The sequence below is a fragment of the Ahaetulla prasina genome, chromosome 16 (assembly GCF_028640845.1).
Source record: "Ahaetulla prasina isolate Xishuangbanna chromosome 16, ASM2864084v1, whole genome shotgun sequence".
NCBI lineage: Eukaryota > Metazoa > Chordata > Lepidosauria > Squamata > Colubridae > Ahaetulla > Ahaetulla prasina.
In genome coordinates this window covers 13,679,473-13,704,100 of record NC_080554.1, presented here as the reverse complement: position 1 = coordinate 13,704,100, position 24,628 = coordinate 13,679,473, and the positions used below count along the sequence as shown (strand labels likewise).

Here is a 24,628-nt window from a genome sequence, read left to right as displayed (position 1 = left end):
AGAGAACACAGGGAGGGAGGGAGGGAGGCTTGTCTTTCTGCCTCCATTTTGAGCAGCCAAATTTGGCCAAGCCGACCACCAGCAGGTGCCTCAGCCTCCGAGCAGATGTTTCCATTTTCAGATGCACAAAATCCCCCTTAGAGAAGCATGACTCAGCTCAGACTCCCTGCTTGCTCAACTGTGCAAGAGCGGAGGTCTGCCTCGGAGAGCCTCAGTGGGTCTGTCTCTGGTTCAGCCGTGTCCCCGGCCCTGCAGATGTTTCGCCCCAGGCCAGGCAAGGCTTCCATGGGGAGGGAGTGGGGAGGAGGTCGCAGTATTTGTAGCCTGGGAGATTCCTCAGGGCTGCAAAAAGGAGTCCTTGCACAGGGGGATTCCCAGAGCAGCCCCCTCAGTGAGGGGCTCCCGATTTCAGCCCCAGCCCAAGGGAAGGCCTCTCTAGCCCTAAGGCCCCACTCCTCCTCCTCCTCCCCCACTGCAATTTTACTCCAACAGAGGGAGGGTGGTGTGAATGGTAGCGACTGGCGCCCTGATGGATTCATGCCAAGCTCTTCAAGCAGGAGCTGAAAGCGCAAGGGACCCGATAGAGCCCCGTTGTGTCTGGAGGGAGGCTCTCCACCCACCCAGGAGTAAAGATGGAAAGTCCAGGACTCCAGGAGGATCCCACAGCCACAGCCACCACAGCCGCCACAGCACCAGGGCAGATGCTGGGAAGGAGCCTGGATGGACAGAGGCACAACAATGGCCACCCTCAGGGCCTGATGACGTCTCACCCCATGTCAGCAGATAGTTTCCCCCAGAAGCTTCACTATGACGGGAGCAGGAAAAGGGCAGCACCTGGGGCTGCCCCCACAGCCGAGTCTCCGGCCTGAACTCTTCCCCACCAGCCCTGCCTATAAAGGAGGACCACCCTGACCACCATAGCACAGGGTCTCGCACCCCCCAGCCCCCCTCCCCCCCAGAGGGCCAGGAGGCAACCGGACTCTGAAGGAAACAGTGGTGACAATCATGGATGACTGGGAGTCTCCACAGACTCCAGGGTCAAGAAAAGCAAAGCTGGTCAAGGTGGGCCAGGAAGGATTCCCCAGCCAGAGGCCCCTCCGAGTAGGACCTTGTGTCAGGACTTAATCAGGGTTGGGGGTCCTCTGCAAGAGACCCCCCCAGAGCAGCTTCAGGTGGTAGAGAAATTCAATAGAATTAGTCTCTGCCTGACCTCATTTAATTTTCTTTGTCTTGTATTAGTTTATTGAAATATAAAATACAATGGGGAAAAAAGGGAGGGAAATGGAAAGGAAGAGTGGGAGAGAAAAAGAGGGGGTATAGTTAGCGGGAGAAAAAAGAAGAAAGCACCAACTTCTGACTCTCTTTAGCACATAATTTAGCACAACAATACAACCACAACTTTTTGCTTTTACACAACAGTTACAAGCCATTTCAATACAATAAGCCTGTCTAGAGAATCAAAGTTTCACTTTTTTCTCTCATTGCAAACACAAAATCCGGAAGCAATTTCAAAATAGACAAAATTAAATACAATCTCTTATTTGGATAAAAAAATCAGTTTAACCATTTCTGCTTCCCTTTGCTGTGGGAAATAATATATCATCCAGTCTCATGTTTTCAAATGTAGTCCATCATATTTCACCAACTTTGGGATACGACCTCCTTTCATTTCCAGGAACTCTCACTTCTAAAGAAAGCAACTGGCCATAGGAGTGAAGAAGCCTCGTCCCCTTTCTAATTCAAAACAAGTCTATCCCAGTCATTAACGTCAAAATGGAGGCCGTTGAATGAAAGTGCGCTAGATGTGGCCAAACAGGAGTCTTCCGTATCAAGGGAGGAGGCGCTCTCGCCCACCCTAGCCTGGTGCAGCTGCACAAGGCACAAACCTCAGAGAACATTTTCTCTGCAAAGGAATCAGGGCCTCTGTGGCTGCCCAAGTTCTTTTTCCCCGCATTGGCAGGAACTGACCTGGTCCTTTTTGGATGCTCTCCACCTGGCAGATAAAGGCACTTTTACTCCTGGCTACACTTGGGACTCCCGTCTGTTCACTCGTTGGAAATTTGGAGGTGGCTTTTACCCAACCTCCCAACCTCAAATCCCAGATCAGCTGCTAAATGTGCCTTCCCCCCCCCCCACCCCGTGGAGTACTTGACACTGAGTTCCAGCTGATGGCGCAGCAGTGTTTGCCTGAGAGGAGGCCAGGAACTCCATGGGCAGACAGGGACCCCATTCAGCAGAGCCATTGGGAGCTGTGCCAGGCTCAAGCAGACTCACCAAATGTGTGCAGCCTTGGAAAACTGCAGGCAGCTGCACAATGACTTAAGACCTACAAACTGAGATGCGATTTCTCGCTTACTGAACTCTCTGATTTCTGAGGAGTTATGACAGCCATACCATCGCCCACACCCAGACCTACATTTCCATGAAAATATATATACTCTCTGGTCCAGGCATGCAGCGAATGAAAATAAATATAATTCTCTGGTTTTTTTAAAGCATTTCGGGGACAGAGGGACTTTGTACTGCGCAACATGCTCAGCCCGGCTCACGTGAAATGGTGGGTTTGTGGTTCAGGGAACTCAATCTCTGCATCTCCGGCACTTAGAAATCAAGAGATAAAATATAAAGAGAAAGCATTTCAAGCATTATTACAGAGCTGGAAGCAGCAAAGCCTCAGCCACACAGCCCGAACGCTCTGCAGCCAGCCAGGGAACCCCTGAATCCTCCTCCCGAGTCCACGTGAGCTTCTCCACGCATCGCTTGCAATTGCCGGATTGCACCCATCTGCTTTCCTCTGAAACGACTCCGGGCAAGTTCCGACATGGAGTCAGGCAGAAGAGAGGCGAGGGTGGGCTCAGCAAAGACCCCTCCCAATTCGGGTTTCCCAACAAGAAAACTCAGACCGAGCTTCTTTTCCTCTCTAGCCCCCCTCTTAAGGAGCCTGGCGCAGTGTATATATTTACATTTACGGCCCCCCTGAGAAATTAAAAAGCCTGCAATGCACCAGCTATAATGTCACCACTGCCGTTGGGGAGAGTGAGAGCTTGGGTCAAAATGCTGCACACTGAAATGGGGAGCTCAACTGGCAGAGAGGGAACACGCGATCTTTCCACGCAGCTGCATTTCGTTTCAACCTTCCCCTCCACCACAAAAGATTTCTCCCATACGCAACAGCGTTGTGGTTTCTGGAAGGTCCTTAATGAAAAAGCTACTTTTGCAATGGCTTAGGCAGCACTAAAGACGTCCAGCCTTCTCAACGGGTAGAATAACGGCAGCTGTTCTACTGTATGAATTACAAAATGAATTCCATTCATTCAACAATGCAGTTTTCTGTTATTTTGTCTTGAAGGGTGGAGGCAACACAACAGCTTCAACCTTCTGTGTTAACAGGGTCTCTACAAGCACCACCAGATGCATCTGCCCAGCAGCCTCTCGCAGGACACGGAGGCTTCAGCCAGACCCCCGTCCAAGCATCAGCAGCGGGGGAGGAGGAGGCTTCTGCTCTGCGTGAGGCCCCCCAAGGCCTGCTTGGGGCCAGTGCTGCCAAGGGCTGCATAAACAGTTGTACAGCGGCTGTACCTGGAAGGCTGCCAAGACCTCAGAGGTCTTCTGGGCAGTTGCCAAGGTGCTTCTCCTTGTATCTCGAGCCCCTCTTCAGAGGCATTTTCCTCTGGGGGCTTCAGAAACTGGAAAAACCCCACTTCAAACTTCCCCCACAAAACCCCACTTACTTTTCCAAGTCCCGCGTCAAAGAGGTCGAAGGGGTCGAAGTGCTCGCTGTTCCGGAGGCCGAACTTGTCATGGCAGACTCTGAGGAATGTCCGGATGTTCTTCAGGCAAAGGAACTGCAAGAGAAGGGGAGCCCTTAAGAACCTTTCCCACAATGGGGAGGGGTCTGAAATGAGAACCCCCACTCCCTCCACACAGTTCCTCCCCCTCCCCCGTGGTCTAATCCCAAACGCTAAATCCAAGCGAGGGTGGGGGGATGAGGGGGAGCAGTCTCTCAGGCATGGAAGACACACAACACACTTAATCCTGGGTTCACACGGCTTGACAGGCTGGTCTTCAACAGGTTCAGTGCCAAAAGGAGAGCCAAAGATTGTTCCCAAGGAAGCCGGAGAGACCCCTGCCCCAGCCCCCTCTTGCTCAGACCTGGTGGCCAAGGTGCTGGGAGTCGAGGGCTTTGTGGTCTTGCCAGATGCACCAGAGGGAGCTCCAACCTCCCCATTAACCACTCCATTTTTGCACGTGCACACAAGCACACACACACCATTCTGCTCAAATCCCCGTGTGTCCTGAGGACTAGCCGCTTCTTAGCCTTTGGTGGAGGCAGAAGAGGCAACCCTGCAAAGGGATTATTAAACAAGGTTGTTAAAAAAAACCAGGAGCTAGATTTTTTTGCATTTTTTTAAACTGCAATGTTGAATTTGGTAGGGCAGAGACGCCGGTGAAGCTCTGATGCCCCTGGACAAGGCACTGCCAGCCTCCAATTCAAGCAGGACCCCGCTGGGGCTGGGCAGGAGGGGGCAGTTCTGCACAGAGTTAAATGAGCCTCCTTCACTTCCCTGCCTACAGCTGCAGAGAGGGGTGGGAGGGGGCTTTCTTCCCAGGCCTTTACTGCTCTCTGGACCCTGGGAGGGTCTTCAGCTCCTGCTCTCCAAACACAGAATGAGGAGGGGCAGTGGGGAGAGCAAGGACTGAGTTCTTCTCAGAGCTCCGGTTCAGAATTGGGAAGACCCCCCTGGGGGCTACTCCCAGGCCACCAGCATGGTCTCTGCCCGTCTGGTCACTGCTGAAGCCCTGTCTGTCTGTCTGTCTGTCTGTCCTGGGAAGCTGCAGGCTTGGAGAGGTGGTGATAGATGCCGAAGGACCCTCCCTTGAGCCCTTTCTGGCTACGAGGCAGGGCTGGGCCGCTGCTTATCTTGCTGCAAGCAGAGCCAAGAAGTCACTGAGCTAAAGAAAAATGCTTCTCTTGGGGGCGCTTGGGTGTGTTGAGGGGGTATTAAAGGAATTGCTGCTGCAGCTGTGGGGGTAGGGGGACAAAGTAAAGGGTGGAGCCCCAGATGATACTCCCCCCCCCCCTTCGCTCAAAGGCCCCAGAGACAGGCCTCCCCACCCCACCCCATTGCCTCTTGGTCTTGCTCGGCGTTTCTCCTCTGAATGGCTCCCTTTTCCTTGCAGGAGAGGACAGAGGGGGCCGCACTCGGAGGGGCCTCTGCACATTGGAAGCCGCCCCACCCAGAAGAGAGCCTCCCCCAACCCAAAAAAAGACAGAGACAGGCTGTTCTCTGCAGCGGGTGAGCAAAAGGCTCTGAACATTTCGCTCACAAAAAAGGAAAAAGCTGAAAAGCTGAAATTCTGTTTCCTAAACCTGGGAGAGCCTGCCCATCTCCCACCCCTCCTCGCTCCGCTGGCCCTTCCCCAAAGCTGAGGGCAGCCCCCCCTTTCCTAAGGACCTTCCTTCCACTTTTCCCTTCCTTTGCAAAGCTGGACTCACACAAAGCAGCCCTGAAGATAGTGGGGCTGGGGGCAGCCTGGCCAGTGACCCACCTCCTGGTCAGGCCCTTAGGAGGCTGTTCCTTCTGCCCCACCCTTTATGACCGACACAACTGCAGCACGATAGCAGGAGGAAAGGGGCGGAAAGCCCTGGAGGGAGGCCTGGAGCATGTTTGGCCCGGAAGAGGCGATTGGGGAGACAGATCTTCTCTTATCAGGCTGGGCAGAAAATAAATTAAATCCCAGTGAGAGGAATTAGATTTTGCTTCCATCTCCATTGATAAGGAGAGCTCTTCCGCCAGGATCAGCGCCGCCCCTCCCGGCCACTGATGGGGTGCTGCTCAGCAATGTCCCAGGCAGTCCGGACGATCCTGCGAGGCTTGGATTCGGCAAAATGACCAAAAAAATGGCCGCCGTTGCTCTAGCAGCTCAGCTCATTTCAGGCTCCCAGCAGCAAGGAATAATAAAGAAAAGGGGTGTTTTGTTTTTGTGGCTTTTTTTGGAGAGGTTTAAGAATTTTTTTCTTTTAATTTAAGGTCCAAATATGCTGACTGAAGAGTCAAAGCAATGGAGCTAAAGGAGGTAGTCTCTCTATGGCCGACTGAGTTAATAAACTGGGGCTAAGCAGGAAGAGGAGGCGCGTTTAAACAAATTCAACTCAGTCTCTGGCCCATCAGCTGAAGTTAACAACCCATTGCTTTGGACTCTCTAAGCAGCCTACAGGAGAACTAGATATACCCTTTTTCTGCAACCGTTCTTCATGTTTTAGCCTCCAGCCCCCTAATCATCTTTTGTTACTCTTCTCTGTATTCTCAGCACGTTTTTGTATCATGGCCAACAAAACTGGTCACAGCATTCCAAGTGTGGCCTTGCCAAAATAGTATAAAAAGTGGTACTAACGTTTCACGTGACCTTGATACTATCCTTCTGTTGACGCAGGGCAGCATTGGCTTTTTTGGCAGCTGCAGGAGGAGGAGATCAAACAAAGGGGATGGAGGAGACTGAAATATTGTTCATTAGAGGCATCAACATGGAAGATAGGTTAGAAGATGTTCCCTACTTGTGAGAACCTCAAGTGCTAGAAGTTAAATCAGCACTCTCGATGCTGCTATGTTAAAAGGCTGCAGGGACTCATGGAATACAGCAAGCAACAAAAGAAGAATGAATTTGGAGGATTTAACCGAGCTATGCAGGAAATTCACAGGATTGGAAAGGTTCATCAAGATTCCAATTCAGAGAGGGGGGGGGAGGGGGAGAGAGAGAGAGAGACTTAACATACAAACTATGGTTCAATATCCTTTATTTAGCATGTTAGCAAAATAATGATTAAGATCATCCTACTCAAGAGTTCTACATGGAAAAAGAGATGCTAAATGTTCAAGCTGGTTTTAGAAAAGGACAAGGAATAGAATATTTGTTGTGATGGAGAAAGTCATTTAATTTTTAAAATTTCAATTTGTATTTATTTATACCCCACCGTTACTATCTTTACAAATAACTCAAGGGGGCACATACCTCCTATTTTCCACACAAAAACCACCCTGTGAGGTGGGTCAGGCTGGGGGAGGGGACAACTGGCCCAGCATCAACCCAGACATCCTTCATGGTTGGCAGGACTTGAACTTGCGCTCTCTGCTTTCTAGCCCAGGGCCTTAACCACTGGACTAAATTGGCTCCAATACATTTATATATCTTTCAATTTACTATTTTTTTCTTTTTTTCATTTTCTATTTTTTCCTTTTTAAGATTTATAGTAGTATTTATATTTTAACTGCAACATTTAATAAAACTACTGCTAACAAAAGAATTGACAGTGCAGATATCAAAGTGGTGGATATCTGCTCACCAGCTACCCTGCAGACCAGCTCTTGGCAGAGAAGCCACGGAAGGTCTTGGAAAAAGCTGCTCAAATCCCGTGACGCCTCCGTACCTACAAAGATCACAATCACATAAGAGGGCTTCTCACTTGAGGGAGTTGAGGAATCGCACACTCCCCAGGTGCACAAGAACAACTGGGGAGCGTGCAACCCGTGTGCATCAGAGAGCGAGAGGAGGCTCCCTTTGGCAAGGGACTCCAGGGAGAGACCCTGCCCAGCAGGTGGGGCTCATCAGGACACGGGGGCCCTCCCCCAAGGGGCTCATTAGGAAAGGGGGGGGCTGTAAGAAACCCAGCTTCTCTTAACAGCGGGGAGGCTGCTTCCCACAAGGGCGCCAAGTGCCCTGCATTCATGCCAACGGCTGCCAGTCGCCCCCACGGAGAAACAGAAAAGGAGGGCCTGCTTGAGGAATCAGAGGGTGGGCGAAGCCAGAAGCAATGGAGGGTGTGTTGCACAGCAGCCCCTCCCTCTCCTCAGGCTCCTTTTGCAGACCCCTCATCTATTCTCTCTCTCTCTCTCTAGCTGGAAAATGCAGGGGAAGCTGCATCTCCCTGCGGGAAGCTGTGGGAAGTGGGGGGCAGTCCTCTGCAGCTCCAGAGAGAGCCTGGTGGAGAACCTGGCCAGCTGGCTGCTCTCAAATTTGATGGATACAAGCTCTGCCTGCCACCAATGTGACCCTCCTGTTGTATAAACAGAGGGGCTGTTCAGAGAGAACAATGGCATGGCCGCCTCTGTAGTGTGTGTGTGTGGGGGAGGCATCGGCTGTATTTTGGCAACAACCCCCTGCAGGAGAGCTCCGGGTGGGGCTTTCACACAGGAAGTGCCAAAGTAGGGGGGGCTTTGGTCCTCTACTCCACCCCCCAGTCCAGGGCACCAGGCCGTGGCATGCCAGAAACGGGGCCATGCAAACAAGCGAAGCTCCCTCTGTGGGATGCAGGCAGCATGGAAACCAGCCCCCTCCGGTCCGCGGGAAAACCTCTCTGCACGGAACCCTGGTGCCCAAAAGTTTGGGCCCCACTGCTCTACCCCATTCTCTAGGGTTAGCAGAAGCGGACACACATCCTGGAAGAGGCTGGAGTCCCTGAGGAGAGGCCCACTTTCTTTCTCCTGAATGGATGAAGAATTGTGAAGAAATGAAGTCACCGGAGGTTGGGCTTCCTCCTGGCCAGGGTCATTAGGCCTCCCTGCTTCTTCTCCTGTCCAACCATGTCAGCCTGGCTCAGCTCCCAGAGATGCTCCCAAGCCGAGAAAAATCAAGACGGGCTGGAGAGGAAGGCCTTCCCTGTTTAATGCAGAGGAAGCACCTCACAGTCCTTTGTGCAGCCACCCAAACTCCCTCCGTCCTTTTTCAGGGAAGGCTTTGGAGGTGGGGAGGAGGGCTTCGGCTATCGAGGGTCCCAGATGTCACAGGGCTTGCTGGGAATGGTTTCACCTGGAAGCAGCAACAAAGGATGTCGGTAGTTCCTGGGGGGGCGGGCTTGTTTGGGGGGGAGGCGAGGTGTTCCGTGCCATCAGGCAGGTGTCCTGGACAATCTTGAACTTGGCAGGCACCATTTCAAGTAGTTCAGCTGCACCCGGAGTGGGTGTGCCACTTTGTGTGTCAGGGAAGAGCGCCTTCACACCCACACAAGGCAACTGCACAGGGCTCCCCAAAGTCCAGAGAGATGACCCACCGGTGGCGGATCAGGAACCGCCCACAAGCCGGAGACACTGCACAGGTGAAGGCCTGGCTCGTCAGACAAGCCCGAGGGAGCCTCTGCCAGGCATCTTTGCCAATGCCCAATCCAGCTGCAGTCGCGTCTGTGCAGCATCCTCATCCCCCCACCGGTGGGTCATCCCTCTGGGCTTTGGGGAGGCATTCAGCAGAATGGAGGGCAGAGCTGAGCCCCAGGCAGTTGCAACGCATGGGGGTGTGAAGGCCTTGCGGTCAGGAGAAGCTTACTAGTGAGAGAGTGACTAGGACGAGCGACAGCCAAGAGCCTTTGGCTGGGGAAGGAAAGAGTTCAGAGATGCAGGAGATGCCCCCCTCCCACTTGCAGGCCCCCCCAAGTCCCCCAAGATCACTCAGGAGCCCTGCAAGGAAAATGCCCGCTGTCCCTTCAGGCCCATCCTCTACTTCTCTGGGCCCTTCCTGGGGCCCACCTTCTTGAACAGAGCAGTGGAATTGGGGTGAGGGGTGGGGGTTGGCAGGGAGGATAGCAAAAGAGCTACACTATATCTACTTCTGACAGTCCATGAGCAAGAAGCACAGACCAGGGGGGTCCCCAAAGGAGCTCAGAGAAGCCCCAAAGTCTTTCTTGGTGGTCCCTCTGGAGCTGAGACTACCCAGAGGGGAACCTCAGGATTCCCACCCCCCTCCAAGCTCACTCCCACCTTCCCAGCAACTTCCATCTTGCCAGGCTGAGCGAGGCAGGGACCCCTCTCTCCCCCTTCTCAGCTTGGCCCATTTTAAGAGGGGAGATTTTAAAGACTCCAGGAGGCATGAGAAACACACCTAATGCTCTCCTCCACCCCCAAGATTCCACAAGAAGGAATGAAATGCACCACCAACTTCCTTCTTTAACTCACAGCTGGTCTTAGGCTTTTTTTTGGGGGGGGGGGAAGCTGAGAACTGCTCCGGTCCAGTTCTGCCGAGAGCTGCAGAGCCCTCCAGGGCAGGTTCTCCCCCTGCCCCATTTGTCCTCCTGAGGAGGATCTGCTTTGAAGTCAACGCTGGGCTTCTGGGATCTATTGCGGACCCTGCAGAACCAGCCCAAATAGCAAAGGAGTGAAAGGGGAAGGCCTCTCAACAGCTACGGGAGGCAAAACGTTGCGAAATGGAGATGGGGAATGGAATCTAAAAATCAGTTTGCAAAAGTCCATTGTTTTAAATCGAGGAGCATGTTTAAAAAAACCAGCCAGATGGAAGCTGGCTTGCCATGGTTTCATTTACCTGCCTCTCCGGCCTTCCCCCCTGACCGCCCCCCATCCTGGTGGCTTCCTGAATGCTGGAGCTGCTGGGGGGGGGGGGGGGGCTCCCTCAACAACCACAGATTGCACCAGCCAGAGCGAGATCGTTCCGGATGTTTCTCTGCTGAAAAATGGACCAGAGAAAGTCAGGCTGCACCTGCCCCAGTCCTGCCCTGGCACACTCCAGGCGCCAGGCTCTGTTGCTGCGGCACCTGAGACTCAGCATGCCATTGGCAGCATGCCAGCCCCTCCACTACCACCCGGGAGCCCTCCCCCTCCACCTGGGAACATGGCTTCCAGCCACTGGATGCCAACTGCCCCCCCCCCACCAGGAGCCTCCAAGCCTCCATTGTTTAATCTGTGACTCCTGAAATTTTCTGCTGCACCCTCCTCTTAGAGTGGCATCGGGTCATCCTGCAGACCTTCCACAGAAACAGCATTAAAGAAGGAAATGGCTAGACTCTCGTGGTCTTAATTCTCCCAGAGACCCTCCTGCAGAAAAAGATTATACGCAAAGCCATAAAATTAGTCGAGCCCTCAGCCGCTGGAGTGGAAGTGCATTTAAAAGGGAGCTGAGAGACAAGAAAGAAAGAAAGAAAAGAATAAAAGTACCCAAGGGAAACCACACATTCAGTCTTCAAATATTCCCTTTCAGGGCAACAAAATAGCAATTTAACTCCGGGAGTCTCCATGACCGAAAGGCCTGCCTGACCATGCCAGTCACTGCTGCGCTGGCTAGCCACACTGAGGAATTCCAGGACCGCTCAGGGAAAGGTTCATCCAGACAATCATCCACAGCCAGTCTGGCGCTCTCTCTCTCTTCCCGACTGTCAGAGTGAATGCCTGGATGAAGGTGGGCCACAAACTGGTGGCCGCCCTGGCTCAGAGATTCACTCAGCTGGAAACTGCATGGCCCTCCCTCCACCTGGCCTACCTCTCAAGGATGTTGTGAGAACCCAGCTGCAATTAAAGAATGCCTGGGACGCCACAGTCTCTGGACAGCTGCCCTTCTCCCCAACCGCCCCAGTGAGAGAAGCAGACCCTCAACTGCTCAGACGGCCCAAGGCACCAGACAGCTCTTCCATAGACCGGGGTGGGTAGGGAGGCATTGTGGGACAGTTGCCCCCAGGTCCACCACAGCAGCTGTGCTGAGAGAAATGCAGCCCCACCCCCACCCCCAAATCCAATTTTCTACCTCTGCTTTGCAGGACCTCTCTGGAAGGACTAGCCTTCCTCCAAGGCATCCAACCTGAACCCCCAAGGCCCCCCCCCCAAGAGATTAGGGGAAGGGAACAGCCACACAACCTCGCCTCTTCACAGGCCCTCCTGGCCCTGAGCCTAGCTGAGCCTTTGCCAAGGGGAAAAATCAAGGCTGGGCAGATAAATACAAGGTGGCAGCAGAAGCCATGCGCCCACCCTCCCCAACCAATAAACAGACCAACAATTCTGCCAGCAGCCAGTGGTGGCTGGGCCAGTCCCCGGATCTTGGGCTTTTTCTGCTGAGGGGCCCAGAGTCTCCTCATCCTTCCAGTTCTCTTGCACGAATGGCAGTTCTACCTTTGGGTCCAGCTTTGGGGCAGCCCAGATGTAACACACACACACACACTTCTTTTTTTCTTTCTTTTTTTCTTTCTTTCTTCTGCCTGTGAGAACCTGCCTGCAGACCTCAGCAGAAGATTCCCAGAAGCTGCTAGAGAATTGCTTCACTGCAGACAAAGAAGAAATGCCACTCAAGGGGAGCAAAGACAGAGACCCTGCCCGGTCCAAGGCTCCTGGCCCAGGACTTCAGCCACCAGCCATCCTGCAGGGGAGGACACAGCTGCCCCACCTTCACAAAGCCATTCGGTCAGCTCCTCCGGACTGGTGAGGCTGCAGACCCCAAAGCCCTCCACGTGCCACGGCTGCACCCACCCACCCACACACACACACACACACACACACACACACACGCAGCCTTTGCTCTGGCCTCCCACCAGCCCCCTTGCTTCCCCCGCCTGCCTGTCTTGGCCCAGACTTTGGGCTGGAGATGGCAGACCGACAGTTGTGCCAGGCGGCCTGAGGATCTCCCTGTCTCTCAAGGCTGAAAAGGCCTCGGCTTTCGGCCTTTCCTTCGTCAATGCAGCTTGGCCAGCAGGAGGGCAGCAACTGACATTGTCTGGCAAATATTACAGTCTTGAGGTATTAAATTATTATCTCATGGCCTTGAAAGATTAACAGAATAACAGAGTAGGAAGGGACCTTGTAGGTCATCTATTCCACCCCACCCCACCCCGAAGCAGGAGACCCTACACCACTTCTGACAGCTGGCAGCCCGGTCTCCCCTTCAAAGCCTCCAGGGATGAAGCTCCCACAACTTCTGAAGGCAACTTCTGTTCCATCGGTTGATGATTCTCACTGTCAGAAAATTTGTCTTTATTTCTAGGTTGAATCTCTCCTTCTTCAGTTTCCATCCATTATTTCGTGTCTGGCCTTCGGGTGCCTTGGAAAATAGCTTGACCCCCTCCTCACTGTGGCAGCCCCTCAAATATTGGAAGACTTGGTTGCTCTTCTCTGCACTCTTTCTAGAGTCTCAACCTCTTTTTTTATAGCGTGGTGACCAAAACTGGATGCAGTATTCTAGGTGTGGCCTTCCTAAGGCTTTATAGAGTGGTATTAAGAGAAAGAGAACACAGGGAGGGAGGGAGGGAGGCTTGTCTTTCTGCCTCCATTTTGAGCAGCCAAATTTGGCCAAGCCGACCACCAGCAGGTGCCTCAGCCTCCGAGCAGATGTTTCCATTTTCAGATGCACAAAATCCCCCTTAGAGAAGCATGACTCAGCTCAGACTCCCTGCTTGCTCAACTGTGCAAGAGCGGAGGTCTGCCTCGGAGAGCCTCAGTGGGTCTGTCTCTGGTTCAGCCGTGTCCCGGCCCTGCAGATGTTTCGCCCCAGGCCAGGCAAGGCTTCCATGGGGAGGAGTGGGAGGAGGTCGCAGTATTTGTAGCCTGGGAGATTCCTCAGGGCTGCAAAAGGAGTCCTTGCACAGGGGATTCCCAGAGCAGCCCCTCAGTGAGGGCTCGATTTCAGCCCCAGCCCAAGGGAAGGCCTCTCTAGCCCTAAGGCCCCACTCCTCCTCCTCCTCCCCACTGCAATTTTACTCCAACAGAGGAGGGTGGTGTGAATGGTAGCGACTGGCGCCCTGATGGATTCATGCCAAGCTCTTCAAGCAGGAGCTGAAAGCGCAAGGGACCCGATAGAGCCCCGTTGTGTCTGGAGGGAGGCTCTCCACCCACCCAGGAGTAAAGATGGAAAGTCCGGGACTCCAGGAGGATCCCACAGCCACAGCCACCACAGCCGCCACAGCACCAGGGCAGATGCTGGGAAGGAGCCTGGATGGACAGAGGCACAACAATGGCCACCCTCAGGGCCTGATGACGTCTCACCCCATGTCAGCAGATAGTTTCCCCCAGAAGCTTCACTATGACGGGAGCAGGAAAAGGGCAGCACCTGGGGCTGCCCCCACAGCCGAGTCTCCGGCCTGAACTCTTCCCCACCAGCCCTGCCTATAAGGAGGACCACCCTGACCACCATAGCACAGGGTCTCGCACCCCCAGCCCCCTCCCCCAGAGGCCAGGAGGCAACCGGACTCTGAAGGAAACAGTGGTGACAATCATGGATGACTGGGAGTCTCCACAGACTCAGGGTCAAGAAAAGCAAAGCTGGTCAAGGTGGGCCAGGAAGGATTCCCCAGCCAGAGGCCCCTCCGAGTAGGACCTTGTGTCAGGACTTAATCAGGGTTGGGGGTCCTCTGCAAGAGACCCCCCCAGAGCAGCTTCAGGTGGTAGAGAAATTCAATAGAATTAGTCTCTGCCTGACCTCATTTAATTTTCTTTGTCTTGTATTAGTTTATTGAAATATAAAATACAATGGGGAAAAAAGGGAGGGAAATGGAAAGGAAGAGTGGGAGAGAAAAAGAGGGGGTATAGTTAGCGGGAGAAAAAAGAAGAAAGCACCAACTTCTGACTCTCTTTAGCACATAATTTAGCACAACAATACAACCACAACTTTTTGCTTTTACACAACAGTTACAAGCCATTTCAATACAATAAGCCTGTCTAGAGAATCAAAGTTTCACTTTTTTTCTCTCTCATTGCAAACACAAAATCCGGAAGCAATTTCAAAATAGACAAAATTAAATACAATCTCTTATTTGGATAAAAAAATCAGTTTAACCATTTCTGCTTCCCTTTGCTGTGGGAAATAATATATCATCCAGTCTCATGTTTTCAAATGTAGTCCATCATATTTCACCAACTTTGGGATACGACCTCCTTTCATTTCCAGGAACTCTCACTTCTAAAGAAAGCAACTGGCCATAGGAGTGAAGAAGCCTCGTCCCCTTTCTAATTCAAAACAAGTCTATCCCAGTCATTAACGTCAAAATGGAGGCCGGTGAATGAAAGTGCGCTAGATGTGGCCAACAGGAGTCTTCCGTATCAAGGGAGGAGGCGCTCTCGCCCACCCTAGCCTGGTGCAGCTGCACAAGGCACAAACCTCAGAGAACATTTTCTCTGCAAAGGAATCAGGGCCTCTGTGGCTGCCCAAGTTCTTTTTTCCCGCATTGGCAGGAACTGACCTGGTCCTTTTTGGATGCTCTCCACCTGGCAGATAAAGGCACTTTTACTCCTGGCTACACTTGGGACTCCCGTCTGTTCACTCGTTGGAAATTTGGAGGTGGCTTTTACCCAACCTCCCAGCCCCAAATCCCAGATCAGCTGCTAAATGTGCCTTCCCCCCCCCCCCACCCCGTGGAGTACTTGACACTGAGTTCCAGCTGATGGCGCAGCAGTGTTTGCCTGAGAGGAGGCCAGGAACTCCATGGGCAGACAGGGACCCCATTCAGCAGAGCCACTGGGAGCTGTGCCAGGCTCAAGCAGACTCACCAAATGTGTGCAGCCTTGGAAAACTGCAGGCAGCTGCACAACGACTTAAGACCTACAAACTGAGATGCGATTTCTTGCTTACTGAACTCTCTGATTTCTGAGGAGTTATGACAGCCATACCATCGCCCACACCCAGACCTACATTTCCGTGAAAATATATATACTCTCTGGTCCAGGCATGCAGCGAATGAAAATAAATATAATTCTCTGGTTTTTTTAAAGCATTTCGGGGACAGAGGGACTTTGTACTGCGCAACATGCTCAGCCCGGCTCACGTGAAATGGTGGGTTTGTGGTTCAGGGAACTCAATCTCTGCATCTCCGGCACTTAGAAATCAAGAGATAAAATATAAAGAGAAAGCATTTCAAGCATTATTACAGAGCTGGAAGCAGCAAAGCCTCAGCCACACAGCCCGAACGCTCTGCAGCCAGCCAGGGAACCCCTGAATCCTCCTCCCGAGTCCACGTGAGCTTCTCCACGTATCGCTTGCAATTGCCGGATTGCACCCATCTGCTTTCCTCTGAAACGACTCCGGGCAAGTTCCGACATGGAGTCAGGCAGAAGAGAGGCGAGGGTGGACTCAGCAAAAACGCCTCCCAATTCGGGTTTCCCAACAAGAAAACTCAGACCGAGCTTCTTTTCCTCTCTAGCCCCCCTCTTAAGGAGCCTGGCGCAGTGTATATATTTACATTTACGGCCCCCCTGAGAAATTAAAAAGCCTGCAATGCACCAGCTATAATGTCACCACTGCCGTTGGGGAGAGTGAGAGCTTGGGTCAAAATGCTGCACACTGAAATGGGGAGCTCAACTGGCAGAGAGGGAACACGCGATCTTTCCACGCAGCTGCATTTCGTTTCAACCTTCCCCTCCACCACAAAAGATTTCTCCCATACGCAACAGCGTTGTGGTTTCTGGAAGGTCCTTAATGAAAAAGCTACTTTTGCAATGGCTTAGGCAGCACTAAAGACGTCCAGCCTTCTCAACGGGTAGAATAACGGCAGCTGTTCTACTGTATGAATTACAAAATGAATTCCATTCATTCAACAATGCAGTTTTCTGTTATTTTGTCTTGAAGGGTGGAGGCAACACAACAGCTTCAACCTTCTGTGTTAACAGGGTCTCTCCAAGCACCACCAGATGCATCTGCCCAGCAGCCTCTCGCAGGACACGGAGGCTTCAGCCAGACCCCCGTCCAAGCATCAGCAGCGGGGGAGGAGGAGGCTTCTGCTCTGCGTGAGGCCCCCCAAGGCCTGCTTGGGGCCAGTGCTGCCAAGGGCTGCATAAACAGTTGTACAGCGGCTGTACCTGGAAGGGGCTGCCAAGACCTCAGAGGTCTTCTGGGCAGTTGCCAAGGTGCTTCTCCTTGTATCTCGAGCCCCTCTTCAGAGGCATTTTCCTCTGGGGGGGCTTCAGAAACTGGAAAAAACCCACTTCAAACTTCCCCCCCCCACAAAACCCCACTTACTTTTCCGAAGTCCCGCACGTCAAAGAGGTCGAAGGGGTCGAAGAGCTCGCTGTTCCGGAGGCCGAACTTGTCATGGCAGACTCTGAGGAATGTCCGGATGTTCTTCAGGCAAAGGAACTGCAAGAGAAGGGGAGCCCTTAAGAACCTTTCCCACAATGGGGAGGGGTCTGAAATGAGAACCCCCCCACTCCCTCCGCACAGTTCACTCCCCCCTCCCCCGTGGTCTAATCCCAAACGCTAAATCCAAGCGAGGGTGGGGGGATGAGGGGGAGCAGTCTCTCAGGCATGGAAGACACACAACACCCTTAATCCTGGGTTCACACGGCTCGACAGGCTGGTCTTCAACAGGTTCGGTGCCAAAAGGAGAGCCAAAGATTGTTCCCAAGGAAGCCGGAGAGACCCCTGCCCCAGCCCCCTCTTGCTCAGACCTGGTGGCCAAGGTGCTGGGAGTCGAGGGCTTTGTGGTCTTGCCAGATGCACCAGAGGGAGCTCCAACCTCCCCATTAACCACTCCACTTTTGCATGTGCACACAAGCACACACACACCATTCTGCTCAAATCCCCGTGTGTCCTGAGGACTAGCCGCTTCTTAGCCTTTGGTGGAGGCAGAAGAGGCAACCCTGCAAAGGGATTATTAAACAAGGTTGTTAAAAAAAACCAGGAGCTAGATTTTTTTGCATTTTTTTTAACTGCAATGTTGAATTTGGTAGGGCAGAGACGCCGGTGAAGCTCTGATGCCCCTGGACAAGGCACTGCCAGCCTCCAATTCAAGCAGGATCCCGCTGGGGCTGGGCAGGAGGGGGCAGTTCTGCACAGAGTTAAATGAGCCTCCTTCACTTCCCCGCCTACAGCTGCAGAGAGGGGTGGGAGGGGGCTTTCTTCCCAGGCCTTTACTGCTCTCTGGACCCTGGGAGGGTCTTCAGTTCCTGCTCTCCAAACACAGAATGAGGAGGGGCAGTGGGGAGAGCAAGGACTGAGTTCTCCTCAGAGCTCCGGTTCAGAATTGGGAAGACCCCCCTGGGGGCTACTCCCAGGCCACCAGCATGGTCTCTGCCCGTCTGGTCACTGCTGAAGCCCTGTCTGTCTGTCTGTCTGTCTGTCTGTCTGTCTGTCTGTCCTGGGAAGCTGCAGGCTTGGAGAGGTGGTGATAGATGCCGAAGGACCCTCCCTTGAGCCCTTTCTGGCTACGAGGCAGGGCTGGGCCGCTGCTTATCTTGCTGCAAGCAGAGCCAAGAAGTCACTGAGCTAAAGAAAAATGCTTCTCTTGGGGGCGCTTGGGTGTGTTGAGGGGGTATTAAAGGAATTGCTGCTGCAGCTGTGGGGGTAGGGGGACAAAGTAAAGGGTGGAGCCCCAGATGATACTCCCCTTCGCTCAAAGGCACCAGAGACAGGCCTCCCACCCCACCCCATTGCCTCTTGGTCTTGCTCTGCGTTTCTCCTCTGAATGGCTCCTTTTCCTTGCAGGAGAGGACAGAGGGGGCCGCACTCGGAGGGGCCTCTGCACATTGGAAGCCGCCCCACCCAGAAGAGAGCCTCCCCCAACCCCAAAAAAGACAGAGACAGGCTGTTCTCTGCAGCGGGTGAGCAAAAGGCTCTGAACATTTCGCTCACAAAAAAGGAAAAAGCTGAAAAGCTGAAATTCTGTTTCCTAAACCTGGGAGAGCCTGCCCATCTCCCACCCCTCCTCGCTCCGCTGGCCCTTCCCCAAAGCTGAGGGCAGCCCCCCCTTTCCTAAGGACCTTCCTTCCACTTTTCCCTTCCTTTGCAAAGCTGGACTCACACAAAGCAGCCCTGAAGATAGTGGGGCTGGGGGCAGCCTGGCCAGTGACCCACCTCCTGGTCAGGCCCTTAGGAGGCTGTTCCTTCTGCCCCACCCTTTATGACCGACACAACTGCAGCACGATAGCAGGAGGAAAGGGGCGGAAAGCCCTGGAGGGAGGCCTGGAGCATGTTTGGCCCGGAAGAGAGGCGATTGGGGGAGACAGATCTTCTCTTATCAGGCTGGGCAGAAAATAAATTAAATCCCAGTGAGAGGAATTAGATTTTGCTTCCATCTCCATTGATAAGGAGAGCTCTTCCGCCAGGGGATCAGCGCCGCCCCCCTCCCCGGCCACTGATGGGGTGCTGCTCTGCTATGACGCAGGCGTCTGTGAAGAAAGCTGGGCAGGGAGACCCTCCCTCCTCTTGCAAGGCAGCCCCACTGGGGGCTCCTCCTGAGCCTGCCAATACCCTGGCAAAGGAGGGCGGCCACTCGGGCTGCCTTCCTCTGCCCACCCACTCACCCCCAAAGCTTCTGCCAACGGGAGGCCATAGCTAGCCGGACAAGGGTGGTGCCAAGCATGAGTTTTCTTCCCAAAAGCGAACATGAAAACATACCAGCAGACCTCTTAAGTTTTCACTAATGGGTAGCTACAGACACCTTGTTAGTCGATTATGGAACTCCCCATAATTGAACCATAGCAGGATTATGGCAGGTCATGGGGGAGGGGAAGCCTCCTGGCAACAAGGTGGTGAGCCAGCTACTCAAGGCACCCAATTCCAGAAATTGAGCCAGTATCTTTGCTCCCACTGCCCCTTCTCTCTCTCTCTCTCTCTCACACACACACACACACACACAAACACCCCCGACTGCTGCCTCGCTTTCTTTCTCTCCCAGAGGTCCTAAGCAGGACCAAGAGACATTCTTGGAAATGAAAAATTCATTCAATCATTTGTAAATTTATCAGGTTAGAAACTGGGAGGACCAGAGTTCTAGTCCTGCCCTAGGCAGGAAGCCAGCAGGCTGTCCTTGGGCCTGTCCCTCCTTCAGTGCCCTAGGAAAGACACAATGGCTTCTGGAAAAGCCAGGACTTATGCCGGCAGGAGCTGACCCGCCCGGCCCCTCTCCCAGTTCATCCCAGCCAGGAGACGGATCCTGGGACTCTTTGCTCAAGGGAAAGAATCTGAAGTAAATTCAGCACAAAGACCTGAGCCAGGCTTTGAGGGCCAGTGTCGTGTCCCACTCCTCCGCTGCCGGCTGGGTCAGGGAAATCCGAATCAGGCTTGCCTCTGCAGCTCTGCCCAAAGTCCTAGCAAAGTCCTCAGAGCAGGCAGGAGACCAGAAAGTGACTTCAGCAAGATAAGTTCGACTTTTGCCTGACTCAGAGACTGCCAGAAAGCAGATCCTTTATATAGGCCATGGGGTGTGGCTCCATGACTCAGCACTCATTAAGGCCTGCCCCTCCCTTCCTTCTGTTGCCTCCGCCTCTCCAATCTTCTGATGCGAGGGTCACTCCAATCAGCTGTTGTTGGGAGTAAACCCTCCTCAGGCTCACCTGCTGTGGAGGAGGGGGAGGGGTCTAGCTGCTCCGTTTGCCTGGGCATGGAGTCAGGGCTGGGACCGGGAGATTCTCCTTCTTCTGCAGTTTGTGTGGGCATGGAGCCAGGACTGGGGCCGGGAGGCATACATTCCTCCGTGTTCGGGAGCAGGTAAGAAGGCCCCGGCTGCTCTGAGGGCAGGCAAGACACAACAGCCAGCCACGAAAATGGCGCAAAACTTTCCCTCCAAAATCAGCACTTTGGGTTGGAGGCTTTTTCCTACAAGCCGCCCTCTGAAGCCCCGATGCTTAGTGAAGAGAGAAAGCAGAGTCCCAGTTACACACACAGAGAGACAAAGTATTTTCTGAGGAAACTCCTCTGGAATTTGTGTGACTCCCCAGCAGGCACTTTCCCTGCACCCACCCCCGTTTCTTAGTAACTCAACTCTGTTAATGCATAAACTGCACAGAGGAGTCAAGAGCACAAAAGTCTGACTCTGCACCGAATCTCCAGCTGCCCAATTTGAGTCAGAAAGGACTCTGCCCTCCCCTCCTCTCTCCTGGGGGAGGCAGGTCAGCCATTTATTTGATTTATTTGATTTATTGATTTGATTTTTATACCGCCCTTCTCCCGAAGGACTCGGGGCAGTTCACAGCCAACATAAAACACAATCATAAATAGAATTAAAAAACATTTTAAAAATCTTATTCAAATTGGCAAACCCCATTTAAAAAACTATAATAAAAATGATAAAAACCCCAATTTAAAACCATAATGTATCAGGCCAGCCCTGCACGGTAAAACAGAAAGGTCTTGAGTTCGCGTCGGAAGGTCCGGAGGTCGGGGAGTAATCGCAACCCCAGAGGAAGCTCATTCCAGAGGGCAGGAGCCCCCACAGAGAAGGCTCTCCCCCTGGGGGTCGCCAGCCGACATTGTTTGGCTGACGGCACCCTGAGGAGGCCCTCCCTGTGCGAGCACACAGGTCGGTGGGAGGCTGTCGGTGGCTGCAGGTGGTCCCGTATATAACCCGGTCCTGTGCCATTCAACCCTCATCCCAAAGTCTCCAGCAGCTGGACTTGCTCCCGGTTGATGGAGCCTCAGCCTTGCTGCCCAATGTGCCAGGCAGTCCCCGGGCCAGCCCCGCTCCCTCAAACTTAGGAATGCCCCAGCAGGCATTGCCCAAAGCCTCCCAGTTGATGACCGGAAAGAAACGTGGCCTGGGGGCACGGATGGTGAGCTGGGGCGGCTGCCCTGTCAGTGAAGAGGGTGCCTACAGCGCCTCTGCGTGAGATTCTGCTCCGGGGCCCAACTCAGAAAAGCAGCGCAAGCTTAGTTGCTCTGCACACCAGTCGGAGATCCGGAAGATCTGCTTTTGGGGGTCAGTCAGGAGCCAGATGTGCGCAAACCCCACAGAGCAGCTGCAAGGAGCTTCACAGCATCCGGGAAGCAGAGGCAGAGCCCATGTGCCAAGTAAGGGAGGGCAGAAGGCAGGGCCCATGGGCCAGGCACAGCTCCCATGTCCAAATCCTCAGAGAGGGGAAAGACCATGGCCAGAAGCCCAAAGCACAAGTTGCTCTGGATTTTCTGAAGGCTGAGATGCTCCCCATGGTTCTCAGTGCATCTTGCAACCCCAAGGCCTCCTCCACCCCGAGCTTCACTCGGCTTTGGGGCCAGAGGAGCCCTAGATGCTGCCCCCCTCGGGCTGCTCTTCCCCTGCTGAGCTTCTTCTGGGTTGGAGCCCCTGCCAGATTCAAGCAGTGGAGCAAATTTCTCCTGAAGACGGAATTGAGCCCAGCAGGGAGGCTGGGCATGAATTGCAATGGTCTGCCAGAAAGGAAGGAGGAGTGCCAGCCCCGGGCGGGCGGGCGGGTGTCTGAGGCACTCCCAGGCCGCCATCTAAGTCAGAGAGTAACAAGGAGGCTCCTCCGCCCTGCAAAGACAGCCCCAGGCCACAAAAGTTCACCTGTGAACCAAGCCACGAGGCAGAAAGTATGGAAATCTGAGCCGCTCGAGTCTGCAGGGGGGCTGAGATGTGGGGATAACCAGCAGGGAGCATCGGCCTCTCCCTTCACAACAATGAGGCTCCTTCGGCCAGTGTGGCTGTTTTGCACAACTAGGAAAAAAGGTTCAACTCTTTCTGCAGAGAAGAAATGCTGACTGAATTCTGGGAACTGGTCCACAAGTCTTAAAGTCACCAAGGTTGGAGACCCCTGCCCTGGCTGCAGGAACCTCCAAGGCCTCCTCTCTGCCAAGGGAGGGTGGATGCTGGTTCTGCCCAACAGAAGCAGCCACAAATCTGCAGGAATTAATGCCAAAATCTGCTTAGGGCCTTTCAAACAAAGCCCCCTCTCTTTGGCCAAAGCTATGGAAGTTGCCAGGGAATGTAATTCAAAAGGGCAGGGAGGGACGGAGGGCTTCTCAGTCCATAAAATTCTTCTGGCAACACATGCCAGGTGTGTGTGCAGAGACCAGCCCGGCCTTCCCCAGATTTTCATACTTTGGCTTGTCGCTTTGGCCTTACCCCTGTCCTCATGGGTCAGCCCTGGCAGAAAAGGGGGAGGCAGCTTTTGGTGAGCGTGGGCTGCCCTTGACCTCAGTTGGGCACAGTGGATCAGATAGAATAGAAACCGAATGAGAATAGAATGAGAATAGGAATAGGAATAGGAATAGGAATAGCATAGCAGAACACGGCTGCGCGGGTGATAGAGGGAACCCCTCGGGGCTCCCGTGTTACACCTATCCTGCGCAGACTGCACTGGCTACCTGTGGCCTTCCGGGTGCGCTTCAAGGTGTTGGTGACAATCTTTAAAGCGCTCCATGGCATAGGGCCGGGCTATTTACGGGACCGCCTACTGCTACCAAATACCTCTCACCGACCCGTGCGCTCTCACAGAGAGGGACTCCTCAGGGTGCCGTCAGCTAGGCAGTGCCGTCTGGCGACACCAGGAAGGCCTTCTCTGTGGGGGCTCCCACCCTCTGGAACGAACTCCCCAGGACTCATCAACTTCCGGACCTCCGAACCTTTTCATGAGCTTAAACGCACTTATTCATCTGCGCGGGACTGGATTAGATTTTAAAGTTATTGGTTTTAAGGGGTTTTTTATTATTTATATTGTTTTTTAAATTTGGCAATAGAATAAGTTTTTTTATTGTTGTTTTTAATCTGTATTTATATGTATTTTAACTGCCTGTGAACCGCCCTGAGTCCTTAGGGAGATAGGGCGGTATATAAATTTGAAAAATAATAATAATAATAATAATAATAATAATAGCAGAGAACAGAACAGAGTAATAGAGTTGGAAGGGACCTTGGAGGTCTTCTATTCCAACCCTCTTTCTTAGGCAGGAAACCCTCTACCATTTCAGAAAAATGGTTGTCCAATCTCTTCTTTAAAACTTCCAGTGTTGGAGAATTCACAACTTCTAGAGGCAAGTTAATTGGTTAACTTGTTAATTAACAATTAACTGGTTAATTGTTCTGTGAGAAAGTTTCTCCTTAGTTCTAGGCTGCTTCTCTCTTTGTTTAGTTTCCATCCATTACTTGTCCTGCCCTCCGGTGCTTTGGAGAATAGCCTGACTCCCTCTTCTTTGTGGCAGACCCTGAGATATTAGAACACTGCTTTCTTGTCATCCCAATCCTTCTTTTCATTAAGCTTGACATACTCAATTCCAGGAACCCTTCATCGTATGTTTGAGCCTCCAGTCCCCTCATCATCTTGGTTGCTCTTCTCTGCTCTTTTTCTAGAATCTCAACATCTTTTTTACATCCTGGTGACCAAAACTGGATGCAGATAATGATGTACCATGGATGGGCTTGATGCGCAAAGGGGCATCATCTTCTCAGATATTTATTTCACTGATCAATTTATAGCAACCCAATTCCAAACCTTTCCCTGAGGAGTAGCGGTTCTTGTTGGCTTATGCAGAGAAGCCAGGTTTAGAACCGAGGTTGCAGTTCTTCAGTGCACACAGTTCACCACGCTGCCCTCATCTGGACTTTCATTTCTCCAGACCTACACAACTCAGATTTCAATATGGCAACCGAGGCATACTGACACACAGCCATGTTCACTTCCTTGAGAGACAGTCGTTCCTCACAGCAGATATAGACTACTATGCTACTTTTCTACCAGAATTTATAATTTCCTCATCATTAGTAAATATTTTACCAAAATAAGCAAATGCAGCCTTTTGGACTACTTTCCACCGTTTGTGTGTCACATGCAATCATTTGTGTTCCCATAGGGAATGAATCTGGCCTTCAGTCCAATCCTATCCAGATTCAGCCACCTGACCTTGAGGAATCCGGTCGGGGGTCTTGGCCAACAGGATGGCATCAAGGGAATGCAAAGGAAGGCGCACTTTGGGTCTCTTGCAAAGGGGTCTCTGATGTCATGCCTGGCCTTCCAAAGCTTTCACCCTTCTGTCTTAGTCTGGGAGTATCTCTTAAGCATCCCACCTGGCCAGGTTCAGCAATCCACCTTCAGCTCACAGCCAGACACACCACCTATCATTACGCCAGCCTCATCGCCATCCTATGTTTCCTGAACAAAGGTGTGCTAAGCTGACTTTCTCCCATTCCCACACGTTTTTCCGTAACCTGCAGTTATCTGGTCTTCACAGA

The 24,628-nt window shown here is 52.8% G+C and overlaps 1 protein-coding gene across 5 annotated transcripts in view; it reads right to left on the bottom strand.

Moving 5' to 3' along the window:
- Window positions 1-24,628, bottom strand: part of VAV2 (vav guanine nucleotide exchange factor 2) — a 138,742-nt gene that overhangs the window by 102,973 nt on the left and 11,141 nt on the right. For all 5 annotated transcript variants that reach the window (XR_009152310.1, XM_058159449.1, XM_058159452.1 and 2 more), the window contains exon 2: window positions 16,708-16,824. Coding sequence is in view for 4 of the 5 variants with exons in the window: in XM_058159449.1 (XP_058015432.1) it covers window positions 16,708-16,824 (117 nt within the window). In the remaining variant the exon portion in view is untranslated. The remainder of the gene's footprint in view (window positions 1-16,707; window positions 16,825-24,628) is intronic.